Source organism: Dromaius novaehollandiae, chromosome 5, assembly GCF_036370855.1.
Source record: "Dromaius novaehollandiae isolate bDroNov1 chromosome 5, bDroNov1.hap1, whole genome shotgun sequence".
In the NCBI taxonomy this organism is placed as follows: Eukaryota; Metazoa; Chordata; class Aves; order Casuariiformes; family Dromaiidae; genus Dromaius; species Dromaius novaehollandiae.
The window spans coordinates 19831756-19843826 of record NC_088102.1 but is presented as its reverse complement, the minus strand read 5'-3'; the positions used below and the strand labels follow the sequence as shown (position 1 = coordinate 19843826).

Below are 12071 nucleotides of genomic sequence, written 5' to 3'. Positions count from 1 at the left end.
TCAACTCAATTATCTGTGAGTGGTTTCTCTAGATGGTTTAGATTCAGATTTGATTCAGAGCCACTGATTCGGCTCTGCTCCTGAAGCACTCCAATCTGCATAAATTTGTGACCAGTTGAGCTCCCAAAGCAAGTGACTTGCTTTTGCATGGTGCAGAGCGCAGGGTATTTAAGCCTTGAATACTTTAATTGGTTCTGGACTGAGCCAGCTGAAATTTCCTTGTAAATGGATTCTTTGCCTTGGGGGTTCAATATCGTTGTACACAGATGAATTCAAATAGAACTAGCTCAGGTTTGGCACAGTCGAGGCTAAGCTACAGCCAACAAGCCCAGCCTGGCACAAGCCAAGCCCCGCAGGAGTCACCCTGGAGGGTCCGCCCAATGCTTCCTAGCAACTATATTATTTGGAAGTTTCTGTTATATGTGGCAACCACGAACAGTGAGTAGCTGACTGTGATGACAACCGGGAAACATCATCCAAACAGGAAGTATCAGTGAAGTTCTGAAACGGTTGTTCCCGGCCTCCTGACACTCAACGCAAATGACACGATGAAAACAGCTTGCCGACAAAAATTGATTAAATGATATAGAGTTAAGGTCCCTTACAGGGGTAGATTTGGACTGTTTAATAAGAGAGACTTCAATTATGCATTTTTGCATACATGATGATATATACAAATATCATCACACATGGACAAAACAAAAGACGACTAATACAACCTTCTGAAAGTTGAGATATATGGAACATCTTCGAGAAGAGTCTGAGTTGCCATATTTCTGTTCCTTTGCCTGATCCACTGAAAATGCTGATAAGCTTCTTTGACATGAAAGTATGGCATACCGACATATAATAACCCCTCTTAAAACACTGCTTTATGAAATAAAGAGTGCAGCGCTACATAACAGAAAACTAACTCTGAAGATGACTTGCTGGCAACAAGTGACCAATACAGAGCGCAGTTAAGCAGCCTACAAAGTCTCACTACCAAATGAAGATCCCAGTGCTTCTTTCAGTCTTGAAAAAGGCACTACAAACAAATCGTAGAAAAACCTAGACATGTCACTGTCTATCACACGTTACTCCACTCAGATCTGTCTTACTGCTTCCTGCTTACTCACATGGCACACACAGCCATTCAGTTTGTTTCAATCATGAAAGACTCAAATCTGTGATTCAGCCTTCAGATCAGCGTATAAATATCCCTAGTACACTGTGATGGTGTTATTTAATAATGCTCTCTGATTTGTCTTTGTAAATACAAAGTATATTTACTATTTCACATTTTGCAGTTGTTATACAAACTACAGCTTGCATTTTATCACCGATTAAGTGGAGGACTTTGTTTTTTCATTCAAATTTAGCTGAAAACTGAACAGAAGGATTCCACTCCAAAGCTTTCATTTTGCATGGTATAGAAAGGGTCCAACAAAAACATACCGATCTTAAGCTCTTCAACGTTTAGACATGTGGTTCTGATTCGGCATCACCTTTACCCTTCACCAGACACCTGCAGTGCCAAGCGTTGCCCTACAGTGTTCTTCTCATTGCTCAGTTACACATGCACATTTCAACTGTGCTAGTCAAAGGATATAAGCTGCATTCGACTCCAGGAAAAGAAAAAGGCTCTTTAGAAATAGCTGACAAAGTGCCTGGGCATAAACATAAGTGAAAAACATTATTTCATAAGGAATGCAAGCTGGTTTCACTGTTACAGAGCATTTCTCTCTTCAAAACTCAGAAAATAATATTCCCATAGAAACTATATTCCCATGGAAAAATACAAACATTCCTGAATTTTACTTAACTCCTTTATTCCCTTCTCAAGCCAGCACTCCAGCTGTATTTTTTCTTAAAAAGACTCCATTTTAGACACTAGATTCATGTCAACATTTTCATACAACATAAATGGATTTCTTTTAAATGAAAAATGAAAACACTGAGAAAACTACTAGGCTATGGAGAGAGTATCCTATGACAATTAATAAAAGTTGAGCAACACACTCAGAGTTTACATTTCCTAATTAATGTATTTAGGTTTTTTTACTTTCATTAAATTGCTTGCTCACTGTAACTCTTATTCTACTCCAGGCAGAATCCCATTCTGTTCTGAGACCCTTGTTTCTAATTCACTGATACTATTTTATTTTTACAGGCATTTTGATTGGTTTTATTTTATGAGATGGTCTTGCCATTTTTACTAATTCAAGATGTTTTATATTTATACATTTAAAAGTAAAACCTCTTCAATATTTCAGAACTGATCTATGTTAACACAATCTTGTCAACTCTCAGAATTCAAACTTCACAAAAAGGCTATCTCAAAATTCTACAAAAATCCGCACATTCCAGGAACACTACCAGTGGACATCATAAACTGTAGCTCATAAGCCAAGCAAAGATGACAGAAATATCTATACATAACAAACTAGTAAATGGCTTCATTTATGGCACATGTTTTGACCAGTGCTGAGAATCTAGAGATATCAATTGCTCTGAGGATGCAACTGAGAAGGTCCAGTTCCTCTTCCACATGTTGGAAGGGATGGAGAAGTCGAAAAGCATCAAAGCCCTTTATTCCCCACTTTGGAAGGATCAAAGTCTGAATTCATCTAGCCAGGATTAGAATATTTTGCTGTAGAAAATTACTATATTCCAGAAATGAGATTCTAATAATTAAAGCATTCTTCTATCAACATATGGCACAACTTTGTCAGTAGACCCCATTCAGGAATAAGTACTAAACAGTTTTGGCCAAAAAGTTACACTGAAATAAATTTAACCCATATAGCAAAGCTTCAAAGTTAAATTTCTTTTCTTTCTTTTTTTTTCTTTCTTTCTTTTTTTTTCTTTTGGTAACCAGAGTGATGTGTTATCACTAAAAAGATGGATTATGAAAAGAGAAATCTTGCTCATTGCCAATAAGCCATTCTTGTTCATACTAATACGAACAAATAAACATTTTTTGGTTGTTGCTCTTCTCTATTCTAGCCAACTACATGCAATATCTGAGTCCTAATATCCAGATTTATGAAGCGCTAGCATCAGTAAATTTTAACATCAGATTCAATTAAATGTCAATGTCATTCATTCTAAAATTTGACCTAAACAAAAAACCCTTCAAAACTATTTCAAATTTAGCTATCTCAAGTATTTTACCTGAACGGATAGATAAGCTAGATGCTACAACTTTTGGGGTCAACCTTTGATCTTATCTTTTCCTCTTTTGTTCATTTTACACAAAGCGATTATATCCTATACTTGCTATTTGCCAAAATAACAAAGTTCACCAAAATTTATTAAATAAACCTAAGCTCTAAGGTAATTGCTATGTTGAAATAGTAGCATTTTATATTACTTTCTGAGCATTATTAGAAAGCTGTATCAAATAATTTTAAAATACCAAATTAATCACAGAAAAAAAGGTATTTTTTCACAGAACTATGGTTCATAAATTGATGGGCAGCTCAGCACTGTGAACAGAAATATCACAAGTTAATGTTCCAGCTGCTGTTACAGAGTTTGGTGCTGTTACTATAACATACCTGCCTCTGAGACCACATATTTTTATAATAAATAGGTATATAGAAGAAAATAGTGCTGAAATGTACAGACATTCATACACACGCATGAGTGTGTGAACACTGTTTTCACTGAACTGCACAGGTTTAGGTCTCCCACCTTCATTCTTCAGAAAAAGGAACCTCTGAGCATTTGTCAATAGGCTCAAATATCTTGAAAAGTTGAAAAGGTGAAATGCAAAACTTTCCCTGTGCTGTCTTCCTAGCTGACCTTTTGTCTCATATGTTCCCCTTAGGGATGCACGAGAAATCTCTCTGAATAATTCATAAGCACCTAGGCAGAAACTAGCTTATCCTTCTGAACAAAAAGGATGGGTATGAGAAGCTGATTGCAGCTGTTCTGCTGTGCTCTATCTGAAAAAAAAAAAAAAAAGAAAAGAAAAATGGATCAAAAAAAAAGTGATTTTCCTAACACAGTAAGGAGAGGAAAAAAGTTATCAGTACAATAATAATAAAAAACCTAATGAAACAGCTGACCTATGATGATCTATTATATTAAATTTTGTAGGAAACTAGTAAAGGTTTTAATAAAAAACTATTTAATAATTTATTTTTTTTATTTTATATACATACATATATATATATGGAAACATCAAATGTCTCTATCCACATATTTCGTGATTCCTGTCCTACTTACGTGCTAACATTTTCCTCTAAGAATTCATGACACAAACAACAAAATTTGATGATGGAACATATACTGGTAATAGTTCAAAGTGAAAGGCAGTGGAAGGCAGTGGCAAACATTGCTGGAGTAACCACAATTCAGTGGGTCAGGAACCAAAGTCCTAGTTTTCGGGGGGGAGGGGGGGAGTGTTTTGTTTGTCTTTGGTTGGTTGTTTTTTTGTTTGTTTGTTTGTTTTTTTGAGAGTTGGGGGTAGAGGGAGACATCTCTGTACTTAATGCTACATATTACTTTGAGGGAAAGATTGATTCCCTACTTTTCATAAAATCCAAGAAATCACATATGACGAAAGGAATCAATGTAAAGAATTCACCTTTCAGTCTAGAATTAGGCATCAGAGTGATGGTCTTTCCTCTACAATATCTAATTTCTCTCCTACCATATTGCTTCAGATCCTTCTCATACTGTCACAGTCACAGAAGACACAGAAAAGATGATTGTTTTCGAAGCTATTTTGCTAAGAATAGCTTAGATCCAAATCATGCAAGCTATGGGGTATCCACATGAAGTTCTTTAAGATTTCACAATATAACAACATAGGTGGAGACAAAAATACTTATTTACATGGACTTACCAGCCTCTGCATGCTCTTCACATGGGTAGGACTAATAGATAAGGCCTCTTCATACCATCGTTTGGCTTCATCGATATTTCCACGAAGTTCAGCCACCTGACCTCTCATGTAGAGAACATTGTGCGACATCGGAAAGAGATTAGCCGCTTCCTGGGTACACGCTGTGGCCTCAGCTGGCTTCCCAATTCCTATGTAGACTTCAGCTGCAGAAGGAAGGAGCGAGGACCAATGAATTTTTTTATGCTTTGTCATATCATGAATATATATTGCAACAGATACTGTATTTGTATATATTGTTTCATTTCAAGCAAAAGCATTTTGCAGCTTACAAGAAACTATTACATTAACTATTTGTAATGAATTACTCTTAAGTCACTTTTCTAAATGTAATAGGAGTTTTACCCTCTACAATAGCTTTTCCAAACAACAGAAAATTCTGAAATAGTTTTTTGTTGTTGATGTTACAGGTAGGTTGGGATTTTTTTAAACCTATGTGTATATATATTCCAGTATTATTTAGGGAGAAAAAAAGCAATACAAAACAGCATATGGGGATCTTTAAGGTAGCTAAGAGAAGGGAGCTAATTAAGGGTTTGTCTGAATCTTGCATATCAACAATTCAAGAAAAAGTAGTAATTGCTCTTGCTACCATCCTTACATGGCAAGCCTGATTCAGAGTTTCCTATTTCTGAGGAAAAAGAAGAAAAAATTTTCAAAGAAAAATAATGTATTTCATGAGAAAAAACAAGTTTCCCAGTTAAGTTAGCAGAATGTGTGAATTCTGACATTCTGATTTGACAAAATTTGTTCATATTTCCAAGCATTTTTATCTAAGATCTCCTCCAGAAACTTTCTAAGAACATTTCTCTCTGTAGCTTTATAAAAGCTGTATTTAACATAAAGCACTCTTGATGAAAACAACAGGGTAGCCTGACACACAACTGTATACACTAGATTGATTACAGAAGAAAAAAAAGTTCATTCACTCACTAAGTGAATAACAACTACCAATAGAAGTATTTGCCTTCAATAGCTCTTCAGGCACTCTTCAACACTGCATGTATCAGTGCTTTGCTGGGTTAAGAAAATCTGTTGCTGAAAGAGTGGGAGAGGAAAGAAATGGAATGGAGAGAGACAAAACGCAAGAAAAAGGATATTAAAGGTTCTGGGTTGGGCATCTTTCTTTCAAATTGGTATAGTCCACAGAAAGTGAGCCTCACATTGTGAAACTGTATTCTATTATATCACGTTGTACGTGAGAAATCTGTACTACAGAGTAAGATTTAAGTCAAACTGTTCTATCAAAAGGGCCAAGTGATCCAGCTCTGTTCAATGCTTCATGCTTCTCTCACTGCTCAATAAAGCCCACCAACCTTGCCTTCAAGGCTGTTACATCAGGATATCATGTTGCAGTAGTGGATCGTGGACTAAACCTAAAATTCTGTCTTAGTGCCTTTAAAGGAGCTTTCTGCTAAGATAAATGTATCAAACATTTAATAGTTAGTACCACTAATTAGTCAACTTCAGTTCAGCAGAGTTTAAATCTTAATTTGGTGACACCTGTCAATTAAAATGCCTAATAATTTTCATCTTAATTTGTAACGATGACTATCAGAGAAACTGGACTTTCAGTAACAGTTGGGAAGTAAGCACAATTTAAAGGTCCTACTCAATTTCTAGTCTCTTACTGCTGTCCTTAGAGTAGCTGGCATAATTATTTTCTTCCTCCTGTGATCTGATCCTAGTGACTGGAGAACAGACATTTTTACCACAAGAGCATGCTTTCAGCTCCTCAGGCAACTTGGTGACAGAACTCACTCTACTGAGCACAAACAGTATGTCCACATGGACATATGGATTAATGCAGTTTATGTTTTTAGAAAACCAATAAACTGCTTTTTGAAGAAAAAAGCACCTTAGGCTATTCCAGCGATGACTTAGCTATGTATTTACCTTACCACATGGGAAAGTTTGAGATATCTTTACACTCAAAGTAAAAAAATCATTCAGAATTTGTTTCTCAAAAAAAGAGGATACACCTAGATTCCCACCCTGTAAGTTACTTGCATGAAATGTTGCCTCGAAAAGGATATTAGGAAGAAACAAATAACATACAAGGAAAGGCAGAGGGGAGTGCCTAAGCAAAGAAAGATTAGAGATTATGAAGGACAAAATGAGATTTCCCCAAAGTAGAGACAAGTACAGTAATATAAATTGGAGGGGGGAGGGGAGGAAAGGATTTCAGACAGATAAATAATGGGGAAAGAAAGTGAGGTTGCTACTGGCTTGAGAATGGGGCAGATATTGACATTGGCTCCAAAATTAATGAAGTACTTCCCTGTAGTTTTCTATAAGGAAGCGAGGGAATGTAGGGAGAAATGAGAATGAGCATAAAGAAACAGGAATGTAGAAAGATAAGGTGGAAACAAAACTCAAAGGTCTGAACAGCCTCCTCCTCACCCTCCAGAGAAAACACATACATGAAACTGCAGATTCAGCAACACCTTTTTTTTTAAACTGTGAGCCTCCTCTAGTTAGAGATGGTACTACATAAGTGAAGAATAGCAAACCTGGAAGATAATGAAGGGATGCATTTTTGAAATAAAAAAATCTAAATCTGGAAAATTTAAATATTTTTTCTAGGATTTACCTTTTACTAACTGTTGGTAGCATCTGAAGAACAAGTGGTTGCCATAACTTGATAGCTGGACATGCAGAATAAAACGTGGATGACACTAAGATTGCCCTATGTGGTCAATGTTACTACGTGAGAAACAAGATTTTTCATGAGTATAAAATACACTATGTTATTTTAGTGATAACAATTTCAGCTTTCCTGTTTTTTTTCCCCCTATCTGTTCCCTGGTATCATCAGACTTGATGGTTTTTTTTTTTTTTTTTTTTTTTTTTTTTTTTAATACACACAAGCTGTTGATGAAAAGACAGTCAGGAAAAATATCATTCACACAACTCATGACTGATTAAAGTCAAACAAACGAAAATCACCTACTGAACACTGTCCTAAAAAGACCTTGATGTATTTATGAGACATATGGTTCATGCTTTCAAACTTGTAATGCAAGGTGGAAGGAAGCAGAAGTGGATGATGCAACAACCTAATAGATTAGACTGTGAAAGCTACTCGGTAAAAGCTATCATTATTAGCAAATAACGAGCAGAAATTAATCACCTACTTAAGCCATTTTTTTGTCTTCTACCACTATAGTTCTAACCTGGGAGGTGAGCACACACTGGCTGAGCTAACAGACTGCAGTGGAAATTCTCTGTTCCTCGAGGGGAATCAAGTACAGTAACAACGGCTCGTAACACAAGCCAACAGGGGGGACAACGTTGCTTACAAAGGTAGTCCTACTGTACCTTAACAGATAAATCTTGCTGTCCTGCTTCTTAACTGTAAAACAAAACAAAACAAACCCCCCCAAAAAACAAAAAACACATAACCCCCCCCAAAAAACAAACAACCCCCCCCCCAAAAAACCCCAAAACCCCTTGATCTTCCTAAAAGCAATAAATTTAAACAAAATAATTCTGTTATTTATAAGGGTATTATAAACAGAGTTATTTTAAAAACTATTCCTCCTTTTCTCTACCAGAACTTATACTACCTCTAACAGACTGTACTGTGAGTTTTTTCTACAAATTCCAGAGAAGTCTGGAAAAACTACGAAAGAACAAATAGAAGGTTGAACTCCTGCCTAGCTGCTAAGCATAAGAGTTTATTCCAGAAAAATTTCTGAAACTGAAGGACAACTGTTTTCATCTCATTCATTTCATCTCATATCTACAAGTCAAAGGACATGCCTTAAAACACAGAGCAGTACTAGATCTGACTAAACTAGAAATGACTTCAAAGCAAAAACAAAAAAGCACGGCAATTTCAAACATATCAATTGTGGAAGACTAATAAATGCCACCAGAGTTTTAGGAATTTCTCAGAGGAGAAACAGTTTGAGGAGAAATGAAGTGCCAAGTCAGATGTGCTCCTCTTAGTGCCTCCACTTAGAGAATGCCTTCCAGATCAAGCTCTTCCAACATTTATGCTTACATTTTATTGAGAAATCAATGCACTTTCCAGTAAAGCCTCATAGCAGCATTGAGTTCAGTCTTAATGTATTTCTCAAAGAACCGCTACAACAGACCATCTAGAGGTAGGTGTTTTTATTGGTGAGATAGTGGAGAACATCTGAATTACTAAGGCAGGGGTTTTTCATATTGAAAATAAGCCTGAATTTCCACCATTACACTCTATGCCCAGAAATGAAGGCCTTAAATTTACTATGTTCAAAATCAACTTATTTTTTTTTAAGACTGAATGCCATGCTCATTTATAGTTCCACCACTAATAATAGCTAGAACGACAGCGCATATCCATAAAGAAAAACATTCATTTATTCATTCTCTCTCTCTCTCATGTATGTTATATATTACAGTTTGGGTGAGAATAAACACTACTAATTTAGTGTGTATTAAAACATAATTTTGCTGTGTCTCCATAATATGGGAGGAATAATTCTCAATTTTTATGTTTTAAGAGCTACTTAAATCATGTTAAAAGCTTTTTTTTTTCCCCCAGAAAAGAAGGAAAATGAAACCCAATTCTACAGAGAGTCAAACAGTTAGATGTGGTATGAGGTTCAAAAAAGAAGCAATTTCCCAATGGTAAATCTTCACTTTTATTTAAAGAACATGTGCTGTAAGTTAGGTGTTAAGTAATGTTATGGCTGTTAGCAGGTAACCCATATATAGTGATGAAGACACCTTTAAAAAAACCCTGCTTTTTATTGTGCTTCTTGTTCCAAGTTTTATTCACAGAACAGAACCACAGAACAGTTGAGGTTGGAAGGGACCTCTGGAGATCATCTAGTCCAACTTCCTGCTCAAGCAGGGTCATCTACAGCATGTTGCCCAGGATTGTTTCCAGACAGCTTTTGAATATCTCCAAGGATGGAGACTCCACAGTCTCTCTGGGCAACCCGTTCCAGTGCTCAGTCACTCTCACAGTAAAGAGGTTTTTCCTTGGATTCAGAGGGGCCTTCCTGTGTTTCAGTTTCTTCCCGTTGCCTCTTGTCCTATCGCTGGGCACCACTGAAAAGAGTCAGGCTCCATCCTCCTTATACCCTCCCTCAGATACTTATACGCATTGACAAGATTCCCGCCCTCAAGTCTTCTCTTCTCCAGGCTGAACAGGTCCAGCGCTCTCAGCCTTTCCTCATACAAGAGATGCACCAGTCCCTTAACCATCTTAGTAGCCCTTTGCTGGACTTGTTCCAGTAGCTCCATGTCTCTTGAATTGGGGAGCCCAGCACTGGACACAGTACTCCAGATGTGGCCACACCATGGCTGACTAGAGGGGGAGAGTCCCTGGACCTGCTGGCAATGCTCTTCCTAATGCAGCCCAGGATATCACTGGCCGCCTTGGCCACAAGGGCACATGGCTGGCTCACGGTCAACTTGTTGTCCACTAGGACTCCCAAATCCTTCTCTGCAGGGTTGCTCTCCAGCAGGTCAGCACCCAGCCTGTCCTGGTACATGGGGTTATTCCTCCCTAGCTGAAGGACTCTGCACTTCCCCTTACAGAACTTCATGAGGTTCCTCTCTGCCCATCTCTCCAGTCTGTCAAGGCCTCTCTGAGTGGCAGCACAGCCCTCAGCCACTCCTCCCAGTTTTGTATCACCACCACACCTGCTGAGGGTGCACTCTGTCCTTTCATCCAGGTCACTAATGAATAAGTTGAACAGTATTGGACCTAGTGTTGATCCCTGGGGGAAGCTGCTAGCTACAGGCCAACTAGACTTTGTGGCACCGATCACAACAACCCTCTGAGCTCTGCCATTCAGCCAGTTTATATCTACCTCACGATCTGCTCAGTGCTCCAGCACTTCACAAAAGAAAAATATACAACTCTTTCCAGATAGCTCAGCTGGATTTACTAGATGATTCATATCTTGGAGAATTTTAACATATGGTTACCATTTATATTAAAGATTCTACCAAAAGTATAACAACTCCACACTGTACAGTGAATATAATGAAAAAATACTTATGACTCTGAATAAATGCTTATGTCTAAGAGCAGACAAAAGCTGAATAATTGTTGAGTGATTTCTTAATTACACCTTTTTAATGTAAATATTAAGAACAAATGCAGCGCGTACATTTTAAACTGTTTAAGAATACAATGGATCATCATTTTTTGATTAAAATTCTATGCAGTAGCCACTTGCTATTCTGACTTAGTTTGAGACTGAAAGCAGCATAACAATACCAAATTCACTCAAGATCACTTAATGCTTAGAAAAACAGTGCTGGGTGTTTCGCAGTAATGAAGGTGGAAGGAAGAGAACCAAACAGCTCGTTATCAGAGTTGCAATGGACAGGTTGCTCAACAGTAAAACGCTAAACTTTTTTTCTGTCACATTTGCAGAGCTGTTTATTTTCAACGATAACCCTTTTCTAGTTGCAGCAACTCTATCACTGGAACTAAGTCATCTAAATTTAGGAATAATAAGATGCTCAAGGTACTTCAGAGACTAAATTCTTTAACGATACGGGAGACAGTGTTACTTTGTTCTACTAGAGATATGACTCAACCAATAACAGCTGCATTATCAAACTACAGCCTCATCTGATATGAAACATCTTACACACTCAAACAACTCTAATGTGCTTTCCATCTCCTGACTTGCCTCAGTGCCACTATATGCATCTCTCCCTTGTATTAGCGAAAACACGTCAAGAAACACCCTCCAAAATACACAAACAAGAATAAATGGAAATATTTTAAGTGTCAATTATAAACACTGAAATAGTCACCCAATTAGGAAAAATACAGAGATGAGTAATAGGTACAAATGATTTCCTCTTTTGCAGTCATAACAGTTTGCACAAGCAGCTAAAAACACAGCATTTGACCGGGCCATTCCAGAGGCCTAGCAGAGATTTTGGGCCCACTCTGTTTTTCCCTCTGCCACAAACCTCCTTTAGTTTCCAAAACAGCATTCCTAAAAGGGACAGAAGCAACCATCCAGTTTTTGAGAATGAGGAATCATGCAAATTGGGTGCACAGTACCACCTCAGACAGGTACCTTTCCACTCCAGTCAGTACTACCAAATAATAGCAGCAGCTTTAGCTATTGCTTTTCCACAGTAGAAATATCTGTACATAATAGAAATACAGGAAGAAGACACCACAAACATGTATTTGCTTTCTGTA

The 12071-nt window shown here is 37.4% G+C and overlaps 1 protein-coding gene across 4 annotated transcripts in view; it reads right to left on the bottom strand.

The window, feature by feature from the left end:
• TTC7B (tetratricopeptide repeat domain 7B) overlaps positions 1–12071 on the bottom strand; it is a 149602-nt gene that overhangs the window by 28112 nt on the left and 109419 nt on the right. For all 4 annotated transcript variants that reach the window (XM_064512193.1, XM_064512192.1, XM_026111982.2 and 1 more), the window contains one exon: positions 4838–5040. In XM_064512193.1, the coding sequence (XP_064368263.1) occupies positions 4838–5040 (203 nt within the window). The remainder of the gene's footprint in view (positions 1–4837; positions 5041–12071) is intronic.